Source organism: Solenopsis invicta, chromosome 7, assembly GCF_016802725.1.
Source record: "Solenopsis invicta isolate M01_SB chromosome 7, UNIL_Sinv_3.0, whole genome shotgun sequence".
Lineage (NCBI taxonomy): Eukaryota > Metazoa > Arthropoda > Insecta > Hymenoptera > Formicidae > Solenopsis > Solenopsis invicta.
In genome coordinates, this window is record NC_052670.1 from 15,935,707 (window position 1) to 15,960,524 (window position 24,818).

At 33.6% G+C, this 24,818-nt stretch overlaps 1 protein-coding gene across 2 annotated transcripts in view; it reads left to right on the forward strand.

Annotated features, from left to right (window-relative positions):
* Positions 1–20,314, forward strand: part of LOC120356785 (cytochrome P450 4C1-like) — a 66,959-nt gene extending 46,645 nt beyond the window's left edge. For both annotated transcript variants that reach the window (XM_039451725.1, XM_039451724.1), the window contains 7 exons: positions 11,389–11,583; positions 12,943–13,015; positions 17,616–17,742; positions 18,027–18,108; positions 18,194–18,306; positions 18,430–18,667; positions 19,969–20,314. In XM_039451725.1, the coding sequence (XP_039307659.1) occupies positions 11,389–11,583; positions 12,943–13,015; positions 17,616–17,742; positions 18,027–18,108; positions 18,194–18,306; positions 18,430–18,667; positions 19,969–20,309 (1,169 nt within the window). In that variant the 3' untranslated portion in view covers positions 20,310–20,314. The remainder of the gene's footprint in view (positions 1–11,388; positions 11,584–12,942; positions 13,016–17,615; positions 17,743–18,026; positions 18,109–18,193; positions 18,307–18,429; positions 18,668–19,968) is intronic.
* Positions 20,315–24,818: the final 4,504 nt, after the last annotated feature.

The window sequence follows — 24,818 nt, forward strand, 5'->3', positions numbered from 1 at the left end:
CCAAACGGTCACCCATCCAAGTCGCGACTTCGGTGAACGTTGCTTGACCTCCGTGATCGCTGCGAACTGGATCTCTGGTGATGATCTGTGAACACTTTATGCTAATATGCGTATATAACTGATAGATTATGTAAATTTATATTATTGAAAAGATGAACTATGTATAATTAAACCATATTATTTATATAAACACATATAAAATTATAGTTTTTTTACTGATATTTACAAATGCGGATTAGCATCTGGAATAACTTATTTGTTATTATTTGTTTAAAAATGCAATTAGAAAATATGTTATAACACAATAATTAAATTAAATATGAAAAAAATTTTATTAAAAAAAAACATTTAAAAAACATTAAAAAAATATTGTCTGCTTATTGGGATGTAGATTGAGGTTTCTTCATTCATAGATCTATTTTGTCTATTGATACCGTTGTAAAATTCTTTGATACAATTAATATTTGCCATTACTTTTTCGTATCTGAATGTATAATTATTTATATTAAAGAATTTTGCACACAACAATTGCAAAGCTGTATTTTTCGCTAAACGCAGCCAATTTTTGATGATATATGAACAGCGGCTCTAAATCTTTATATGTTTGAAATTGTGAAATTAATATTTAATTATTATATGTCAAAGAAATTTTTCTATTTTATTTTTATTCATAAGGAATTAAATATGTGATTAATTATTTAAAAACAATGTATAATTTTAAGTTGATCTTTATGATTCAGAGTAGCTGTCATATGTATTATAAGCCTGCTTTTTATTGCTGAAGTAGTGCACATTCTGCGTTAAAAATAATATTTAAATGTACGTTTGAAATTTGATGAAAGCAAAAAAAAAGCTAGTGCAGTTCAATGCAGCAATAAAAAACAAATCCTATATATACTTAATTTTCTAATACAATACAAACGTTTTTTTTTTTATTAGAATAATTTTATATGTTTAAGTGTGATTTATAACAAAAACTTTCCCAAATTCTTTATATACATACTTAGATATTATATATATTCTGGATTAATCTTCCGTAGGAAGTCTTGGTTTTTTTTTTTTGTTTAAAGCGAAATTCTTAATCTCAAATTTCTTTGCTCAAATTCAAATCTTTATTAAATAAAAGTTTTAACATTAAAGGAGTTAGTTATTTGATAATGTAGGAATGTGGAAAAGTATTATAACCGTGAATTTTTCTATTTTCCCTTAGCTTTCCTAGTTTGTGTCATATGCCACAGAGAGACAATCAAAGGACGTCCTTAGGATCGACTTAGGATTTAGACGACCTACGGACGTTCTTAGGCTCGGCTTAGGACTTAGACGTCCCAGAGACGTCCTTTGAATACAATGTGCTGTGTGGACGACTTAAAATTACGTCCAGTGGGTATAATGTAGGCTGTATATAGAATTTCTTTAGTTTATTTAACATTTCTCGGGAAGTCCTGAAATTTTTATCCTAGTATAATATCCTAAGTCCGTCTCAGTTATTGTCCCGACATTCAGGACAAATTCAGGATCATCCCATCTTGTGCTATTAGAGTAATATATTCCTCAAGATCTTTATTCTCATGAAACTCTTGTAAACATAAATTATGTAGCATATAGCATGCTAAAATTGTACAGGAATTTCTTCGATAAGATCCATATGCAAATGTTTCAATCTTTTAAAACGTCCTTTGAGAAGAGCAAACGTCTGTTCAATTACTTGTCTAGTTCTTGACAGAATATTGTTAAAATCTTTATGAGCCTATGAATAAAAATTAATTAGTAATATATTTGGGAATTGAGAAGGTATGATACTGTTACGAGCAAAAGGGTTCTCGTACTTGTTCACTCGCGCTCTCACTCGGAAAAGAACTAGACTTCTTTATCAAACACAAAATCACTTTTATTGTTAACCACCAAACACGACCATATCATCACACACCAAACTCCAAAATCACAGACAGCTCCTTTTTTTAAATAAACAAGGCCGTTGTCAAGGAGAACGCTTCACGGCCTTATTCACACCGCAGCTCGAACTCGCCTCGCAGGGACGGCTCAGCTCGTAACACTATCCCCCTTCTTCAAGGTTGTCGTCCCGACAACTAACGCCAAGGATTTCCAAAAGCTCTTCAATTTCTAACTTGTGCGCTTGTCTCTTCGTTTTTCGGACAAGGGGGAGGAGAAGACTAAATTTTCCAAGGACTCATCGCCATAAAGGCTCCCCAAGTCCCCGTCTCGGCATTTGCCCTAAGGCCCGCGGGAAAACCTTGGATCAAAAACACCGGGGCGAGACGGTCTTCTTAAGAACAAGAAATATTTCAGTGACTCTCTATACGATGTACATCATCTCAAAGGAGCCTTAGAACTGAAATGAAAAACAAAATCCGACAAGTATTCTTTTGTAAATAACATAACTCTGAAAAGAAAAAGCTTTAGTCAGACATCCTATGAACTCATCTCCCAAGGTGAAGATTTCTAGAAAAACACGACGACTTGCTGCTCTACCCCGGGTCACTGACACGGGTTACCGAGCGTCGCTCGCATTATTCCAAAACTCACACTTTTTTAGGAGAAAAAGAAAATGTCTAGATGTTTTTTCCTACCCCAGTTTTTTACTTTGGGTAACTCAACATCCACGATTCAAACCAAAATGACGATTTCCTGCTCTATCCTGGGCTCCTGCCACAGGTTACCGAGCGTCGTCCACTTCTGAGATCCATTTGTAAAACAAACCCATTTGTTCAACCCCGGATCTCAGTTATGGGTTACCGAGTGTTGTCTTCTAAAATGCTGAATCTTATGATAATCTCCTGTCATGGGGACTTCAAGTTGTCTGTGTCACTTCCAAATCAACAACAAATAAATTTTGCGGGCTCTGATTCTCTATTCTTACTCCAATTGCCTTTCCAAATACGGTGCTAACCTATCCGCATGAACCACTTTTTTCCTATGTCTCAATGATTTCTGGATACAGAATACCACTTCGCTAAGTTTCCTCATTATCTTATAAGGACCCTCCCAATTTCTTTGTAACTTAGGAGCTTTCCCTTTAACTCTTCGAGGATTAAACAACCAAACCTTTTGCCCTTCCTGAAAAAGAATTTGCTTAACCCCTCGATCATACCTGTTTTTCACTCGAGTAGACCTTAAATCCATTCGTTCCCTAACGTCATTATGTATCGATTTCAATTTTTTTCTTAACCCTCTAACATAATCTTCATCAGAATTTTTTTCAAATTCTGGAGGACTTCCTCGCAACAAATCTAAAGGAAGTCTTAAATCTCGGGCAAAATATAACTCAGCAGGAGTTACACCAATGATTTCATGTTTTGAAGATCTGTACAATAGAAGAAACATTGGAACCCAATGATCCCAATCCTGTTGATTCTCGAAAATAAATTTTGATAAATAACTAATTATAGTCTGATGTTGGCGTTCTACCTGTCCATCAGACTGAGGATGTAAGGGAGTCGTCCTTGTCTTCCTAATTCCAAGTATACGCATTAATTCCAAAAACACTTTAGATTCAAAATTCCTTCCTTGATCGGTATGAATTTCTAAAGGAACTCCATGTCTAGAAATAACTTCTTTGAATAAAATCTCTGCTATCGTATTAGTCCTAATATTCTTAAGTGGAAAGGCTTCTACCCGCTTGGAAAAACAATCAACGATAACGAGTAAATACTTATTTCCAGAAGAAGTTGGAGGAAGAGGCCCAAGTATATCCATTTGTATTCTCTCGAATGGAGCTCCTACATTATAAATTTGTAAGGGAGATTTTCCTTTTCTGGAAGGACCCTTTTTAGAAACACAAATTCTACAAGTTCTACACCATTCTTCAACATCTTGTTTACACGTAGCCCAGAAAAATCTTTTACGAATTTTCTCCAGAGTTTTATTAACTCCAAAGTGACCTCCAGTAGAAGAATCGTGCGCTTCTTCTAAAATTCGTCTAATATGCGTACGCGGAACAACTAGTTGCAAAACTTTTGATTTCAAATTTGGAGACTCCCATTTCTTATAAAGAATACCATTTCTCAAAACAAGTGCATCCCAATATGACCAATAGATTTTACAAGAAGCATCTTTAGAAGCAACCTCTGTCCACGAGGGTCGTTCTCCTGAGACTTTGTTTTGATAGATGAAAGAAATGCTAGGATCTTCTTTTTGATCTTTTTGCCACTCTTCTAAGTTTTCTCCTTCCAAAATAAGACGTCTTACAATCCCTTTCTCTAATAAGCTATTTCTCATTTCCACCTTAGCATAATATTGACACCCATAATCTTCACACAGTCGTCGAGAAAGACCGTCAGTGTTTTTATGATATTGACCTTTCCGATGGATCACTTCAAATTCATATTGCTGAAGCCTTTCCATCCAACGGGCTAGCTGTCCTTCTAAATCTTTAAAGGACATTAACCATTTTAGAGAAATATGGTCCGTTCGGACCGTAAATTTCCATCCGTAAAGATAATAACGAAAAGTTTTTTATAGAATCAACAATAGCTAACAATTCTCGACGCGTTGTACAATAATTCCTTTCAGCTTTGGAAAATACTCGACTAAAATAAGCAATGACTTTTTCTTCTTCACCTTGCTTTTGTGACAAGACTGCGCCGATTCCTACATTTGAAGCGTCAGTATCTAAAACAAATTCCCCGTCTCCCTTTGGAAAAGAAAGAATGGCAGACGATGTTAATGCAAGTTTCAGCTTATCAAAAGCTCTCTGACATTCCTCATCCCAAAAGAATTTTACTTGATTTTCAGTTAAAGCATAACGGTTTAGCTATAGACGAAAATTCTTTAACAAATCTATGATAATATGAGCAAAATCCTAGAAAACTACGAATATGCTTTTTATTATGCGGAATTGGCCAATCTCTTACAGTTGCAATCTTTTCTGGATCCGTTGTAACGCCCTCAACTGATACAATGTGACCTAAGTATTTAATTTTTCTTCCAAAAAAAAACACATTCTTTTAGGATTAATCTTTAAGTTCGCGGAGCGAATTCGAAGAAACACCTTTCTCATGTTTTCCAACATTTCTTCAAAATTTTTGCCAAATACAATAACATCATCGAGGTAAACTAAACAAATCTTTGATAATAAATTTTGCAAAATCTTCTCCATTAATCTTTCAGAAGTCGTTACATAATCCAAAAGGCATCACATTAAATTCCCAAAGACCATTACCGATAGAAAAGGCAGTCTTTTCTTTATCTTTTGAAGAAATTTTTATTTGCCAATAGCCGCTTTTTAAGTCTAAAGAGGAAAACCAATCGTTACCTGTTAATTGATCGAAGATGTCCTCGGTAACGGAAAAGAATCTTTTTTAGTAACATCATTTAATTTCCTATAATCCACACAAAATCTGATAGTTTCATCTTTCTTTTTTACCAAGACCGCTGGAGAAACCCAGGGACTTCGAGATTCTCTAATAACTCCATGTTCCTTCATATCCTGAATAATTTTTTTTACCTCTTCTCGCAAATGAATTGGAATCCGTCGAGGTGTCTGTTTTATTGGGGAAGAATCTTTTACATTAATGGCATGTTCAACAATATCACAATTCCCTGCAACAATTTCAGCAGCAAATACATCCTGAAATTCAATCAAAAATTTCGCAAAAATTTCTTTCTGGCTTTCCTCCAAATTTTCTGAATCCTTAATAAAAAGCTCTTTCAAAATATCAGGAACTTCCCTGGAAAATCTTTCCATACGAGAACATCTTAAAATATTTTTTTCACTAGATAAAAATTGAGTTCCAAAAGCGGAATCAAATACATTTTTAAATTCACGATTTTAAGAAAATCTACTCCTAAAATACAATCATCACTAATGTCAGCAATTAACATTGGAATCTCTACAGAATAATCTCCAAGTTGAACTTTCACAACTGTCTTGTATTTAATTAAAATTTTCTCCCCCGTAGGATATTTCAAACCACAATCAAAAATCTCGACTTTCTGTTCATTAAAATCGAAAAAACTACGATTTAAAATTGACACATCAGAGCCCGTATCTATTTTAAAGACACAATATTTATTATTTCTCCAGAATAGCAAAACTCATTTAAATTACATTTAATTCTGTTTAATCTATAGGAATGTTTAATTCTCTTTCCCATAACCCTCGGGGCTTTTCTTCCCTTAGTCAAACTCACTCCGTCAAGTTCGACTATACCCCGTTTCCCAATTTCCCGGCACATTCAAAACGTAAATGTCCCTCTTTCCCGCAAAGCCAACATTCCATTCGATTTTTATTTTTGTATCTTTTTCCATTTCCATTTTGTTTTATGAATTTACTTTTATTTCCATCTTTACCCTGTTTCTCTTCTTTTCAACATCACTCTCTCCTTTCCTTAAACTGAAATAATTCTCTTTTCTTTCATAAAAATTAAAATTACTTCTCTTTTTCTGTTCAAAGTAACTTTCCTGAATAGATTTTACTGTCTTGGCTCTTTCGATCGCTACTTTTAAGGATGATATTCCCTCTAACTGAAGAGTTCTCCTTATGAAACCTTCCGATATCGCAGAAACAAATTGTGCACAAGCAATTTTGTCCCGAACGGAATGTGGACATTCGGGATACGCAAATTGAGACAATCTCTTAATTTCTGCCCCAAAAGCAGCAAAATTTTCCCCAAACTTTTGTTTCCTATTCGTAAATTCACAGTAACTTTGTAGAGAATGAATTTCCCCAAATCGCAATTCTAATTTCGATTTTAATTCCGCGAATTTAAAATTATACAAATCTTGAACATTTTCTAATACCGCGCGAGTTTTTTCTCTTGAACACGAAACGAGCACGGCAATTTTCGTCTCCTCATTCCAACGACTCGCCCGAGCAATTAAGTTAAACTGCGAAAAGAATTCACGTAACGGAGTACTTCCGTCAAAAGTATCTGGTTTTAATTTAAGACCCGACTCGTTGTTTAACAAAATTCGAGAGGTTTCCTCCTCTCCCGTGATAACAGTTTCTCTCTCAAGAGGCAAAATGTTCTGATCGCGTGCATCTCTGGTTTTATTAGCGACACTATTACAAGAAAGACTTAGCTGGTTTTTCTGAAGATGCCGGAGTTCCATTTCTCGTTGTCGCAGAAGCGTCACAAGATCCTCCTGCTGCCGTATCTGTAGCGCGCGCTCTTCGCGCATCTGTTTAAGCTCCTCCATCGCCGTCCGAAGAAGCGTCTCCGCGCTCGACGTTTCATTTTCAACACTTTCAGGAGTCCGCTCAATTTCCGTTGTTAACATTGCATGCCCGGCGTCTCCTGAGGAACGTGTGCAGATCCTTCGGCGTGGGGTATTTGTAAGAGGCATTGTATGTCGTTTCTCTCTGTCCGTCCGGTCAGATCCCGGACGAACCCCCAAAATGTTACGAGCAAAAGGGGTACTTGTTCACTCGCGTTCTCACTCCGGAAAAGAACTAGACTTCTTTATCAAACACAAAATCACTTTTATTGTTAACTACCAAACACGACCATATCATCACACACCAAACTCCAAAATCACAGACAGCTCCTTTTTTTTAATAAACAAGGCCGTTGTCAAGGAATACGCTTTACGGCCTTATTAACACCGCAGCTCGAACTCGCCTCGCAGGGACGGCTCGGCTCGTAACACTTTTACAATTGCTTACATTAAATAATAAGAAGACATTTCATAGAGGAAAAATTTTTCATGAATTTTATCTTTGTAAAATTCTACTACTTACTAAAAATATAATACGTCATATAGCACAGAGTCAGGTTTGGGTAATTAGTTAAAAAGTTAATAACTTTTAACTTAATTAATTTTAACTTTTAACTTTAATTATTTATTCTTGACACATAATTTTTCAAAGTTTTTAACTTACAAGGAAACGCAGGGAAGTGTCCGCCTCAGGTTAAAACGAGCTTTTAATATGTTGTAGTACAGATAAAAATAAGAGACACGTATTTTTTTATACGTGCCCATACGCACTTTAAGAGGTTGAAACACCCCTTTGAAGAAAATCGGTTTTTTTCTTTCGAAGTGTATACCGTCGAAATTATAAGAGATAGAAAAAAATGTTTTGAATGAAAGTTGAATGGCTCAAAGAGTAATTTATAACAAAAGAAAAAAAAATTTTTTTTAAAATTTTTTTATTACTTTCCCCCACCACTTACTTATTTTTTTCAAAATTTTTATTTTTTTTATAAGCAAAATAAAGCTTATTTTATTACGAATTCAACGGTATATGATAAAGTTACGATACAACATTCCCATTTTCTAAAAATAATTAGAAACCTCTCTATACGCACGGTACGCGCACCCGTCCGCGCGTTCGTGCGCTACGGAAGTGACTCCCTCCGATTTCGACGTTCCCCTTTAACATGTTGTATAGATTAAAATAAGGGAAACGTAGGCTACAACAATTGTTATAAATTTAATTATTTCAAATCATCTTCTAGACCTGCTATTATTTTATAAAAATTTAATTTATGTATTTTTTAATTTTTGCAATACAAGTTTTAAAATATTAATTAGACTGAAAGTGACAAGACAAAAAATCGAGTTGTCTCACGAATAGAAGTATATGGCAAACTATGGACTTGAACATAACCCTTGTGGAAATTTATCCGGACGTTCCATAAGTTAGTACTGGCCCCGTATGGGCATTACTGAGAAATCCAAAATAAAGTTTGCCAAACTCAAGGCCATTTAGAACCCAGTTAAGATAGTATAACTTAGGCTTGCCTAGTTACAACCCGTATAGGACCCAGTTTGGTTTAGATTTTTCTCCCAAGGCAGTCGTACTTAGGTTTGCCCAGTTACAGCCCGTATAAGCCCCAGTTTGGTTTAGATTCTTTTACCAAGACAGTCATATTTACTCGTAGGCTTGCCCAGTTGTAGTCCGTAAAATACTCAGTTTGGATTTTATTCTAAAATAATTATACTTAAAAAATTTGTTTAAATAAAAATTTCTTTCTTGTAAAAATAAGCAAAATTTAACTAAATCGTTTTGTAAATCTAAAAAAATTATTTTTTTATAGAAAAAAATTACTTTTTGTTTTATCGCATTAAAACTCACGATCAGATCAACAAAGATGGTTAAAAAATAACAATTTGAAATAAGTCCGGAATGTAGAAAAACATTATTGATATAAAAAGCACGTGGCAAAAATCAATTTTGCAATTCATTTGTTTATAACAATTATAACAACTATAACAATTAAGAAGCATCATATTTGTTTTTTTTAGTAATTTTTCCAATAAAATTGATTGGCGCAATCAGTTTTTCTCTACAGTCAATCTTTAATAATTTGTTTATAACAATTAGTTGCAAAATAAGTTTTTGCAACGTGTTTTTTACGTTAATAATGTTTTTTTATACTCTAACACTATTTTCAATTGTTACTTTTTGACTATCTTTACTGGTTTGGGCATGGGCAAGAACGGATTTTAATTATTTATATAGTTTATATAATTCATTTTTAAAATATCTAAAGCTAAACAATCAAAGGGCTAATGTTTGCGCAATACTCAACACGCAAGTTTTTTCCTGTTCAAATCAGCTTTAGTTCAAATTTAACTTTTTATTAACGATATTACAAATGTACGATTAGCTCAGTGTCAGCGTGTTAGATTATGGTTCCACAGATCTTGGGTTCAAATCCAGGCAACGCGTTTTTAAAAATTGTAAAATAATACGCAATTGTAATTAATGAAATAAAATTTTATATGCGAAACAGTAATAAGATAGTAATACAGATATAAGCTATAAAGATAGTAAGATCCGTTAATAAAAATTTAAAAATCTCTTTTTTGTTTTTAAAACTAAAAGAAAAACGAGCTCAGACTTAAATTTTTGTATTGACCCAAGTTTGAAAATTAATACAAGCCCTGAAAAAAAAAAAAACGTGACAATCCAAAGTTGGGCCAAGATAGATAACTTAACTTGGGCCTCAAACAAAGTAAGGAAAGCTAACCTGGACCAGTTTACAGCCTAGACAGAATTTCCACACGGGAAGTGTGGCGAGTTAAAGTTAAGAAATTATATCATAAAACAGGTAACTTTGATAATGATGAGGTATCGCCATAGTATAACACTTTTTGAATTTTTCTTATAAATTTTTTTACTCCAGAGAAAAAACTGAAAAAATTTCCGGTAATATTGAAAAAATAAAACGGATTTTTTCCCAAGCCTTTAAAACTATAGTATAATTCCTAATAGAAAAATACATTTTAGATAAAAAAGAATTTGTTATAATAATTTTAATAATAATAATCCAAAGCATAAAATAGAAGAATGTAAAATGTTAAAAAATAAAGAAAGATTTTTTTTTTTTTTTATGAAAATATTTATCTCTTATTCTTATATTTTACAACAGAATTTTATGGTGAATAATTTTATTTTTTAATAACATAAAAGATACTTTCTTTAATGTGAGAAAGTATAAAATTATGTTAAGTATAAAATTATGTTTAAATATTAAATTATGTTATAAGATACAATTAGAATTCATCAATAAGGATAGTAACTCACTTTAGATAATTATTTCAATAAGAGCTTCACATTAGAGAAAGTTTCATTTACGTTATTAAAAAATAAAACAATTCACCATAAAATTCAATATTAAGAATAAGAATAAATGTTTTCATAAAGAAAGAAATCTTTCTCTATTTTTGAACATTTTACATTCTTCTATTTCAAGCTTATTTGGATACAAAATTATTATAACAAATTCTTAAAAAAAATTTTATTATTTTAGACTGACTGGACAAAACTACGCATAAAAGTATTCATTAAATGGTGCGTTTCTAAGATTTAAGTGCTAATGCAAAGATTTCTGAAAACATAGATTATTTAAGGAACATTTTAACATAATACAGAATTTATTTTTTTGCTTTTCCAAATCTTTATATGTTAATAATGAGAAAGTTTGTATTGTTTGTTATATGATTTCTTTAATATTTCTACATTTTCTGTAGAAATTTCTGTTCTTTTCTGCGAATGAGAGTTCTATCTCTTGTCGAAATTTTCTGTAAATATAATTTTCATTGTAAAATAATATTTTTTGCATCGTTACGACGCATAAGATTATTGTATGTACGGTATCAGCAGTGCGAAGTTGCACAGGCAACTAGGGAGCGGCGAGCCGGGTGAGCGCTTCCAGGCGCGCGGTTCACAGACGTATGTCTTTTTAAAAATCGGCGCTGGTTGGATTAGCTTTACTTACTAATTACTGCTTTATTAAGCATTAGCAAGGAATAACGCTATATAATTAGTGGGCGCTTTTTAAGAAACACCCTGTATATCTCTTTTTGCTTGTTTTGTTGGCTTTTTATTCTTTTCTTATTTGTATTTTTAATTTTGTTGCACTTTTTTATCTTTGCAATGTTTTTATAATATTAATATATCACATTTTAATAATATTTTAGGTGAACAATGGTCCCACGACAGAAAACTCATCGGGTCATTATTTTATAAGCAGATGTTAAATCAATATGCTATTATACAAAGTGAAAAAGCTGAAATCTTAATAACGCGTCTCGAAAGGAAAATAGAGGAAAATCCAGGAGAAGCTATTGATATTTGCCCCTTCATGTTCAATTGTACTCTTGATATTATCTGCGGTAATATATCATTTTTTTTCAATTTACAATATATAATATAAGATTACAATATTTTTCACAAAAAAAAAACACTTGTTAATGCATCACGTTATATATGTATACCACAATTATGTTATTAATTATTTTAAAAAAAGTGAATAAGATATATGAAACAAGTTGAAATTAAGAGAATGGCCATACTTCGGTGAAAAAAAAAGAAATGAACATAAATATTTAATTTAATAAATTTAAGGCCGATAAACGAGCAATAACGATTGTCACTTATAAAATATTTATTCCGTTACAAAGTCAGTGGGACGTTTCGGACTTACTTGTTCTTCTTCAGCCGTGTACGAGTTATTTACATGATTTCGGATCGAGACAAATTAGATTTCTCCGTATTGAGTGTATGTCCGGATGTTACAATCTGTCCGTCATTTTTACCATGTTGACATGATGTGGATGTTCCGTAACGCTAATTCATTGGTGAGATGACGTTTTGTAAATGCGTGTCTCTATGCGAATTTTAGTGTCAACAGGTGTCATAATTTGGGTAGATCAACAATAATAATACTATGGGGGAAGCAACAAACGAAGAACGGAGCGTGTCCGTTTTGCTCGATGTTAAATCTGAAACTCAGATCGCTCCGTTCTTCGTTCGTTGCTTCCCCCATAGTATTATTATTTATCCTCAAACTGCCGCACTATGTTGATCTGTCCAAATTATGGCACCTGTTGACACTAAAATTTGCACACAGAGACACGTATTTACGAAACGTCGTCTCACCAATGAATTAGCGTTACGGAACATCTACATCATGTCAACATGGTAAAAATGTCGGACAGATTGCAACATCCGGACATACACTCAATACGGAGGAATCTAATTTGTCTCAATCTGAAATCATGTAAATAACTCGTACACGGCTGAAGAAAGACAAGTAAGTCCGAAACGTCCCACTGACTTTGTAACGGAATAAATATTATATAAGTGACAACCGGTAATGCTCATTTATTGGCCTTAAATTTATTAAATATGTATACAATAGGAGCGTAGAAAATTTATTTAATATATATTTAAATTCTGAGGTATTAATTTTGTTAGCGTAAATTACCTTTTTAGAATAGCAAATAATCTTATATTATCAAAGTGGTAACATATAATAATATTATGAGTTTTATGATAAAATATTGTGATTCAGTAATAAATGTCAATAGAAAATGTATTCTCACGATCAAATTCTTATTTTGCAAGATTTTTTATTTTATTCAAAAAAGGATGTTGCAATATTGTTATATTTAACAATAATAAAAATTTAGTTTAAACCTAGCGTTATAAAATATATAACAAAGATATCAAAAGTATCAATTATGTTGCAGAAACGGCAATGGGTGTGGATTTACGTGCTCAAGAACCAAATATAGTAACCGAATATACAACAGCAGTACATCAGTTAGTTCTATTAATTCTATACTTTTATATTTAATTTTATATTTAATTAATAAAATAACTATCATTTTACCGCTTAATATTATGAAAAAATAAGTTTAAATTATATATTATATTGTATATATACAGGGTATCAGAAAAATTTATGGTTTTGTGGGTTGATAGAGCAAGTCAAACTGAGAAGAAAAGTCTTTTACCATTTATCATTATTCGCAATAGTTGCCGAAATAAAAATTAGTAAAGTTCGTCAAATAATTGCGTATTTTCCCCACCCACCGCACCCGGAAACCGCCCGTCCGTCGCCAAACCATAGGCAGCCGGCAGGCGGCGCGGTGAGAAGGGAGAAGCAGCGATAGCTGTCTTACTTCGAGACCCTCTAATAAGAGTCTGGCCAACAAAGATCCGATTTTAGAGCGTTTTGATTGGTCCGCCATTTTTTCTCTAATCTAAAAGGGGGTAGCTTCAGCGCAAGCGTATAATATACAAATGTATTTAATTTTCTGTCTTGACTCGACACCTAGTCGATGGTCTGCTCTTTTTAATTGTATTCTTTGTACAGTTTATCTCTTAAAATATCATTTATTATTAATAAACTATTAAATGTAATGCATATTGAATTTATAATTAATGAAGATTTGATTACATAGTAAATTTAATCTATATCTTAAAAGTAAGGTTATATTATTTTATGCTGAATGATGTATGCTGATTATATTTTATGATAGTATAAAATTAAAGATACTTACCTAATAATCTCAATATAAAAATCTTCGAGAGAATTCAATTTGCAAGAATTTTGTTCTTATTGCTTTCCTTTTAATTATTCTACATACGCATTGTATGTACATACGGACAAAAAAAGCTGATGCATACGATACAGACTGAAACTAGATGATATCATATGATATTCACGTCATTAGAGAAAAAATGGCGGACCAATCAGAACTCCTCAAATCGAAGTATATCGAAATACTTGTGATGGCCAGACTCTTATTAGAGGGTCTCTAGTCTTACTCGCCTCACCGTGCCGCCTGCCGCGGCTGCCGATGGTTTGGCGACGGACGGGCGGTCTCCACGTGCGGTGGGTAGGGAAAATACGCGCTCATTTGACGACTTTACTAATTTTTATTTTGATAAGTATTGCGAATAATGAAAAATGATAAAGGACTTTTTCTCTCAATATGATTTTCTCTATCAAGCCACGAGAGAATAAGTTTTAATTTTCTGACACCTTGTATATACATATATACAGGGTGTCAGGTAACTACCGCCCGTTGTTTCGTGGGTTGATAGATCAAGTAAAACTGAGCAGAAAAGTCCTGTACCATTTATTAATATTTGCCATAGTTAACGAAAAAAAAATTAATAAATTCTGCGAATAAGCGCGTATGACCGCGCGCAAGGACCGTCCGCCGGTCGCCAAACCGTAGGCAACCGCGGCTGTTGGCGCGGCGCGATGAGGAGGAAAAAGCAGCTACTGCTTTGCAGCTCGCGGCTGCGTACGTTTTGGCGACCGGCGGGCGCCTTGCGCGCGGTGATACGCGCTTATTCGCAGACTTTATTAATTTTTTTTTCGTTAACTATGGCAAATATTAATAAATGGTAAAGGACTTTTCTGCTCAGTTTTACTTGATCTATCAATCCACGAAACCACGGGCGGTAGTTACCTGACACCCTGTATACTTGTGTACACACCACACACACACACACACACACACACACACACACACACACACACACACACACACACATCCACACACAAGGTGTCCTAGACCAATGTATAAAGATTATCACGATGAGGTAGAAGGGATCGAGATAAATGAAAAAGTCTAATACCATTTTGCGATATTTGCAATAATTTTTGTGTAATAAAACATTAAGGTGAGCCGAATAAGAGCGCGCGGAGAGACAAGCGGTCACTCGTCAGAGCCGTAGGACCGCCCACTGTGGCCCGATTGTAGGCGACGGTAAGTGGCGCGCGGCGAGGAAATGGGTAGCTTGGCACCGCACCGCGTCGAACCGGGCGGTCTTACGGCTCAGGCGACCAACCGTTTGCCTTTTCGCGCGCTCTTATTTGGCTGACTTTAATATTTTATTACACGACAATTATTGCAAATACCGCAAACTGCTATTAGACTTTTTGATTTATCTCGATCTCTTCTACCTCATCGTAGTAATCTTTATACATTGGTCTGGGACACCCTGTATATACATACACACAGGGTGTCTGGAAACTAGAGAACTTACTGCTTTGACAACATAAAGGAGATGAAAAGGGACAATAAAGTCTTATATACCATTTTGCAATATTTGCTATAATTATAGAATTATAAAATAAAACGTATGAGCCAATGTGTGGTGACGCCGCGCCATCGCGCCTAGTTCGTAGGTAAGAACGTGCGACGGGACAGATGACGCGTCGTTATTTGAATTTGCATGGCGTAACGGTCTAAATTCGCCGTACCGCGTGTACATACACTGCAAAAACAAATGTGTAATTTTAGCTAAAGCGTCTTCTTATACATTTGATAAATAACATAATTGATTTTTGCAAACGATGTACAGTCGTAAGCTAAAAGGTTGCAACATATTTTCTTCATTGCCATCAATCGGCAAACGTAATTGGTTGGATCCACAGGTAAGAACCAATTACGTTCGCCGTTTGATGAGCAAGTCTACATTCCAAAAATCATCGAAGAAAATGTGTTGCAACCTTTTAGCTTACGACTGTACATCCATGGAATTTGATTCTATCCATGGGGAAATTTTCCAAACTAAGAAGTCGCTATCTTTCTACATACTTATAGTTTATGATTAAAGTAACGACCAATAAGCTCTACTCGTTACATAAACTGCGAGTACGTAGAAAGTGGTGACTTCTCAGTTTAAAAAATTTCCCCATGGACAGAATCAAATTCCATGGGTGTACACGCGCTGCGACGAATTCAGATCATCGCGTCGTGCAAATTCAAACGACGACGCGTCATCTGTCCAGCCGCGTGTTCTTGCCTACAAACTAGGCGCGATAGCGCGGCCGCACATTGGTTTATACGTTTTATTTTATAACTAAAACAACACAAGCGCGCGCTACGCGCGCGCTATTTATTTCATTTTATATTTACATATAATTAAATATAAATAATAAGAATTTTAAAAATTATACATTTATAATTAAGATTAATACAGTTCACGATAACAAATGACAGATCATGTTTTTGATAACAGATTTTAAATTATAAAAAGAAATAGTTATCCAATAACCGGGCGCGTATAGCGGTGAGACAGGGCCGGTACAATTCACCGTTCGATATGGGCGATTACGTGAGGTGATCGTAATGATCAGCTGACAGCTCGAACACTATTTTTCATCTCTCCCTCCCCCCTCTCACTCCTGCTCTTTCAAAACCTCTATCCCATTCTCATTCTCATTTTTTTCTTATTTGTTTAACAATCATGCACTGACACTAAAATAATGCTAGAATTAAAAACGATATTTAATTATTTGTCGTCTTCCTTTTAATAATTTTGTACAAGTAAAAAAATATTTCTTCTAAGTCAAAAATAGCGTATTTAAAATACGTGATTGAAAAATAAAAATGCAGAGTGAAAGAGGAAAAGAGAGAGACGAGTTCGATGAAATTTGAACGTTTATACTTACTTCATCATCCTGCACAGCAATCAGCCTTATCTTCACAAAGACAGAATATCCATTAACTCAAGATTTTCCTCTTTTCTTCTTAAATCACATCATTTGTCACATACACTGCAATCATTCTCTTGATTGAAAAATACTAACGCATCACTTTATACAAATCACTATCGTCAACTTGATATTTACATCGTCCTGATATTTACTTTTTGATGTATTTACCCTGTACATTCAGACACTTATCTTTTCTCTTTACAAGTCCTTGAAAGCTGGTGGCAAAGAAGTCTTTTGGTTGCTGTCGCAGCCTCTTGGATTACGGCATCTTGGATTAGTTTCAAAATGACGGCCACCTAAATGCTATTTTAGGGGCCCAAACATATAAAAATCCTTAGTGATTTTCATCTGTTTGGGCCCCTAAAAAAGTATTTGGGTGGCCGTCATTTTGAAATTGATGATGCCGTAATCCAAGAGGTTACACGTTGGCCGCAATAGAGCAACCAAAAATGTTCTTTGCCGCCGGCATTCAAGGACTTGTAAAAAGATGGGATAAGTGTCTGAATGTACAGGGTGAATATGTTGAAAAGTGAAATAAATATCAGAAAGTTACTTTGATTATTATTGTCTCTATTCAGTTTTGCGACTTATATATTGATTGACCCTAATATATATATTGTTACAAGCCGAAGTTCTCGTTCACTCACACTTACACTCCCGAAATGAACTTAACTTCTTAAATAGCCATGAGACCAATACGTCCATCAGACAAAACGGCTGCACACAAAATCAGCTGACAACTTGTTTTAATAAACAAGCCCGTTGTCCGGGAGAACGCTTCGCGGCCTTATTCACACCGCAGCTCAAACTCGCCTCGCAGGGACGACTCGGCTAGGGACATAACGATATAAAAATTACATATACAGCTTAGTAAATTAAATCGTACCTTGATACTTTCAGAATATCCGAATTAACAATGACACGATTTTTTCAACCGTGGTATTGGATTAACTGGTTGTTCTATTTATCACCTAAAGGAAAGCAGTATAAATCAATACTTAAGACATTGCATGAATTTACGAAACAGGTAAAGAAAAAAGAAATATAAAATATTGCAGCGTCAAAGTTTTATTAAATTTTTTACATTGTTTTGTTTAAAATATTTACACACTTCATCATTTTTTTAATAATTAGTTCTCATTTAGCTCTTTCATGAAAGGCTGTCATCGTGGGGATCGCGTATTTTGACTATGTGTATTAAGAGTTAATAGTGTAATATTCAGTTTGTAATTTGTATGAAATTATGTAATATTAGAAGCTTTGTAGCACGCGTCTGTTTTTTTCTAGTATAATAAACGTGATAAATTCTAGGTGATATATAGGAAACAAGCAGAAAGGCAATCTCAAAACAGCTATACCAAATTTGAAAATGATGACGATGAATTTAACATAGGTACTGTTGTAAATTATAATTATACAACATACATTTTACATGTTCCTTCTTTCTTATTCTTACTTAATAAAATTTGTTGTATTAGGTAAGCAGAAAAGGAAAGCGTTCCTAGATGTATTATTAGATGAGAATGCGAAAAACGACTCTCCCTTGACCGATGATGAGTTGAAAGCGCAAGTTGACACGTTTATGTTTGCGGTGAGATGTTCAGAATTAAAATTAAATTTGTCAATTATTTTATATAAACTTTTTTCTTATTAGAATAAGACTCGATAATGTATTTATACAAGTACGTGTAAAATAATATGAAAATGATAATAGGGACACGACACAAATGCCCTTGCTCTAATTTGGACACTGTTTCTCTTGGGCAATAACCTTGAGCATCAGGAAGAAGTTCACAAAGAACTGGAAACAGTTTTCGGAGATTCAGTGACACCAGCTAGCCAAGAGCAATTATCACAATTAGAATATCTAAATAGAGTTATAAAAGAATCACACCGAATACTACCAAGCGTCCCGGTAATTACGAGAAAACTAGTAGAAGATGTAAAATTAGGTAAGACATAATTTCATTTCACAATTAGAAAAAAATTTTATGGAATTCGTTTTGTAAATTCATTTGTAAAGCAGTTAAATAATGGTTCTTTTTTTTAGATTTAATGCTTAAAAACTTAAAGAACTTAATGAATAATGTTTTTATTCTTTATGAAGAACTAAACAAAAGCAATTTCTCTAAAGATAAATAAGTTTCTAGACAAATAATTAAACTTTAATTATACTAAAGATAGTTAACATTATAATCTCACACAAAAGCTCAATTTTCAGATCACAAAAATATTTATATCGACTAAGATAACATTACAGGCACACAAAAAAATAAGTGTCATGTCCGAGACACTACATTTATGTATCCCTATGTATTTTGACGTCTTGAAACCAAATTCGACTTCAGAATTGTTCCATCAGGTCAAGATTTTTTTTACCGGGTCGAATAATGTGTAATTTTAACGAACGTTTAGCAATTTTTAAGTGTAAAAAAAATCTTGATTTAATGAAGCAATTTTGAGGTCATATTTGGTTTCAGAGCCTCAAAATGCATAGAAATACATAGGTTTAATCTTTTGGACATGACACATTTTTTGTGTGTAGCTATGCACAGCCATATATGAAACCAAATATAACGTCAGAATTGCAACATCAGAGCAGGAATTTTTTTACCTGGCTGAATAATGTAATTTTAACCCGGTCACACTTCCAAATAATAACATAATGGTCACATGGGGTCCATTGGACCGCCCTGCACAAAATCAGTCGTCATGTGCCAGCTTTTTGATATTTTCTCGCAAAAATTTTACTGAACATACCTTGAGGTCTATTCTTTATCATCTAATAATTTTTCTTTAATTAGAATTTAACATAGTGAAAAAAATTCAAATAGAAGAAACTGCAAAATTTGACTTTTTTACAAAAATATTCATAAAATTTTTAATTTTTTAGATAATTCAACAAAAATTTAGGAGTATATTCTCAAGAGAGTATACTTTCAGATAAAAATTAGTTTCATAGAAGGTTGTTCGATTTTGAATGGTCTGTCTATCTTTAAAGTTAGAAGAAGGACGCGGGGGGTCTTTGGATCCCATGTGACCATTACGGGTTAAGGAATATTTGACAATTTTTTGAATGTAAAAAAAATCTTGATCTGATGGAGCAATTCCAAGGTCATATTCGGTTTCTGGACGTTAAAATACATAGAGATACATAGGTGTAATCTCTCGGATATGACACTTTTTTGTATGCCTATGTAATCAATGTATTAAAATTAATGCAATTCATAATAGTTGATCTCTTTTATTTTAGGAAATAATGTCATTCCAAAAGGAATGACTGTAGCAATAACAATAATGTTCCTACATCGGAATCCGGAAATCTGGCCGAATCCGTTAAAGTTCGATCCAGATCGCTTCCTTCCGGAAAATTCTTACAACAGGCCAAAATGTGCTTTTATTCCATTCAGCAGTGGACAAAGAAGCTGCATAGGCCAGCAATTTGCAGCAATAGAACAAAAAATAATATTGACTGCTATTCTCAGAAAATGGAGGGTAAAAAGTGTAAAAACAATAGACACAATAAAGTACAGTGCCTCAGTTCTTTTGCGACCTGAAGAGAAGGTACTTATACATTTTACGCCTAAAAAATAAAGTTTGTACATGTTATTGTTATAATTTTTTTTCTTATTGATTTATAATGTAACATTAATAAATGTTTAAAGTTAAACATAATATTTTGTACTGAATTTTTTTAACATTAAAAATAATATTAAAAAATTCAAACATTTTATTTACATCCAATAGTAGACAAATTATATTAATTATTTAATGCTTTTTAAACGCATCATTGGGTCTGGAAAACTTTGTGCAAAATTTTGATCGCTTATGCTGTGTGAAGAAAGAATGATCGAGATAGAAGATTCGGATTAGGAGAAAAGGAGAAAATTAGACGTCCTCCTCTACATTGATCGCCACATTGACTTGACTGGCTTAAAGCTCAACTAGAATTTAAACGACAAGGAGGGAAAGTTTTTTGTCATCATATCCTCCATGTTAGACCGAGTGGGATCAACTTTTCCTTTATAGATAAAAAAATAATGCAAAACTAATTTTCTTTTAAGTTTTACTATAAATTCTTAATATTTGCATCTTTGGCTTAAGTTTTACATAATAAAATAATACATTAACATAGTATTTCTTATTGAATAACTAAAAAGTCAACAAAAGAAAATGTCTTATTTCAACTTTTCTCAAGTTTAGATAGGTGTCTAAGCGAAGTGTGGGTCGCGGAGGCGGGTGCGAGGTGACAACCGTCCTCATGGCACGCGATCCACGAGCAGAGGAGGCCACTACAAAGTGATCCTGCAATGGCCTCGGGAAGAGTACTCATATTTCTGTGAGTTGGGGTTTTGCCTGCTCTCTCTATCCCTCTCTTTCTCCCTTCCCTCCCCCTCTCCCCTTCCTCTCTTTCTGGTGGCTAGGAAAGAGGGGTTGGAGGGGGGCGAGGGTTCGGAGGTCACCTGTAATTACGAAAAATGTATTTGATGATTTATTCAGTAATGAATAAAACAGGGATCCAATTTAATATTATGAATGCTGTTTCTAAATACTATATTCTCATCATGCATATTGCTATTATGGGATCTTTATGTAAATAAAGAAAAAGGTTGGAAAGAAAAAGGTTTTATTGAATAACATATATATATAGGAGCATATTAACAACGGACGGCTCTCTCTCTCTCTCTCTCTCTCTCTCTCTCTCTCTCTCTCTCTCGGCGGCACTCTCTTGCCAAGAGCCTACGGTTTGCCAAAGATTCATAAACCTAATAATTCTTTAAGAATTATAATTTCTTCTATAAATAGTTTTTAACACTCTCTGGCTTATTTCTTACATAATATAATTTATAACAGTATACAAGGAGCAGATAGTTTCGTTAAAAATAGTTTCCTTCGGTTCATTTGGTTAATAAACTTAATGGCCTTCCCTTGAAATCAGATTACGTCTTAGTGTCAATGGACGTCGTGTCTCTTTTTACTGTTCCGAAAGACTTAGCGATGGAAAGCGTGACGACTAGATGGGATTTGATTTCAAAAAAACACTACTATTACGATCAATGAATTTCTCAAATGAATTTAATAATAGATTCTACGTTTTTTAAATTCAATAATTTGCTACAAACAGATCTTTGGTCTGCCGATGGAATCACCGTTATCTCCTATTTTAGCGGATTTGGTCATGCAGGATTTGATGTGTAAAGCATTAAAACTCCTCTCTTTTTACCTACCTTTTTACTGCAGAAATGTAGAAGACATATTAGCAGCCTCGGCTAATTCATTATCGGGCATCCTTGACATGTTTAATTCCATGTACGATCATTTACAATTTACTATGGAGAGAGAAAGAGAGAGAGAGAGACGTAGGGGAAAATTTGTTTTTTTGATGTTATGCTTGTAAAGGTGAATAACAAGATTATTTTTGATCAATACCGTAAATCAACATTCTCGGGAAGATACTTAAATTTTTTCTCACACCATTCCCTGTGTAATAAAAAAGGTGTTATTTTTGTTATGGTTGAAAAATTACTTTTATTATCACGTTCTCAATTTCATCGTAAGAACTTCATAACTAATATTTTATTGGAAAATAATTATCCTTTAAATTTTATCTTCTCCATGATAAATTTCAAACTCAAACACTTTTTTTATAAAAATGACACCTACGTTGAGGATAAACGTGTATGAAAATTCTTTATGATCCTTTACATTGAGTTGGTATCAGAGAAATTTTTGTCTTTCTCATATAAGTTTGACTGCAGTGTTGCGTTCACGATCCCTGCTAAATTGAATAAATTTATAACTACTGGCAAAGACCATATAGAGCGTCTTTCTCGTAATGGTCTATAAAATTAATTGTAAGGACTGCGATTTTTCTTACGTGGGATAGACAAAACGCCAATTAAAAACAAGAGTCAGCGAACATAAAGCAGATATTAAAAAGGCCAGTTCTCCTTCGGTTATCTCGTTACATCGCATTGGAGAAAACCACGAATTTGATTGGGAGAACGTGGAAATTTTAGACAAAGCTATCTTATGTTAAAAGATTTATGTCCGAGATGTTACACATCAAAAATCAATTGCATGAACTAAATAAACAAAGCGATACCGAACTCCTCTCAGATGCGTATCTTTCTATCCTCGATCGTATTCCCCCTTCTTAGGTTTGTCATTCCTTCTCTTTCTATTCCTTTCGTTCGGGCCACCGAGGCTATCTCGTTTCGGTCCTTATTATTTGTATCAATTCTTCTCAAGATGTAACATTTTGTCTCACAATGCTGTGACACGAATTTTGGTGCTTGAGGTATATAATTTTGTCTATAATTTTTTGTCTCAATTATTTCCTTTTTCTTTTTTGGATTTTGCATAATTTTTTATAATTTTTTTTACAATTTTATATCTTATGACTTGTTATGAGCTTTTTTCTATTTCATATTTACTTTTAATTTTATTTATTATCCGTTTATTTCTTTTAACTATTTAATTTGTATTGTCTACTACAAGTTTAAAAGTCATCATTTCAATATTACTTTCTCATTTATTTATTTGTTAGCAATCAATTCATGTTGTTTTTACGAAGCTCTTGTCTTTGCACACGATCTGTGAGGTCGTTTATTATGTTAAGACGTTGAAAGAAGATGTATATCACGGTTTTGCACAATCTTTATTTGTTTGGTAACTTGTTTTTATTTTTGATCTTTAGTTGTTTATTTTGATAAGTTCATATCTTAATTCGTGCGATTATTTTGTTGTTTTATAGACTTGTAAATCTGTACTGAGGAAGACCGTTATTAAATGTCGAAACGTTTGCTTGACGTTAGATTTATAAAATACAAAAATAGTACCACTTGAGTAAATACTATTTGGGTTAGGAATAGGAAGGTTTTTCAATGAAAATGCAGAAATAGAATCACTTAGGTTTTGTATAGAATTAAAGAGAGTACCACATGGGTTAGCATAGAAAAATTTCTCTGTTAAAATACAGAAGTAGTACTACTTGTGTTTTTGGAAAAAATTAAAAATAAAGTGCGCGCGCACACATAAATATCGCCATTTTTTTACCTTTTTTTGAAAAGGTAATTTTGTACTGATTATATATCCTCGTTTAACGTTAGTTAGTTGAAAAACAACAAGGATAAATGATGCATCGCATATATGTTATGTTATGCGTGAATCGCATGTTATGTTATGCATGAAACGGAACGCACCCATAATCACATAAAACGACTATAACGAGCACCACTCCGTGTCGAAAACGTATACGGGAAAAGATTCTCTTAGCCACGATCGGCAAAAAGAAAGTGTCGTCTGCCCCGCGAACCAAGATATATTGCCGATTCAGTTCAGGTTACAGGTTAGGAAACCCATGATATCACGGCAATCATTGTCGCAGCACTCGCGGCCACGTGATGCATCACATGGTTGCATGCGGGCTGATAGTGTAGTAACGAGCGCCACTCGTTACTCGTGTCGAAAAAATGTACTGGACAAGATTTGCTTGGCGATGATAATAATAATGATGACGTATCTTAAATGTAAATGGTCGAGATTTGGACTTTGCGTCACGATATCTCCGCTCGTAGGGCACGGAGAGAAAAAATAAAAACACTTTTATTATGCAATTTTCCCCAAGCTATCGATTGAGACTACTCAGAACTTGATCGGTTCAGCCGTTACTGAGATCTGATAATCTCGTTATGCTTGAACTCGCTGATTCGCGTAAAAGAGGCTGGTCTCTCTCGCTGATCGCTGATGATGAAAATGAGATGAGCTATGATGATGATGATGATGATAATGAAAATAAGTAAGAATAATGAAAATAAGTAAGAAAAAAAAAATACCGCGAGACGCGACCGCGCCTCCTGATAACACAGAATAGAATAAAAGGCGCATAATTCATAATTTCTCTCTCTCTCTTTCTCTCTCTCTCTCTCTCCCGTCAATAATTTTTAATTAATCACTTTATTAAAAACAAAAAATACCTATTTTACTACAAATTAACATTATAATAATTTTTTTATATTACATTTCAAATTTAAGGCCCTGTGTACAATGGAAGAATATTAGATATTATATTAGAAACATGAATTAAAATTTTAAAATTAG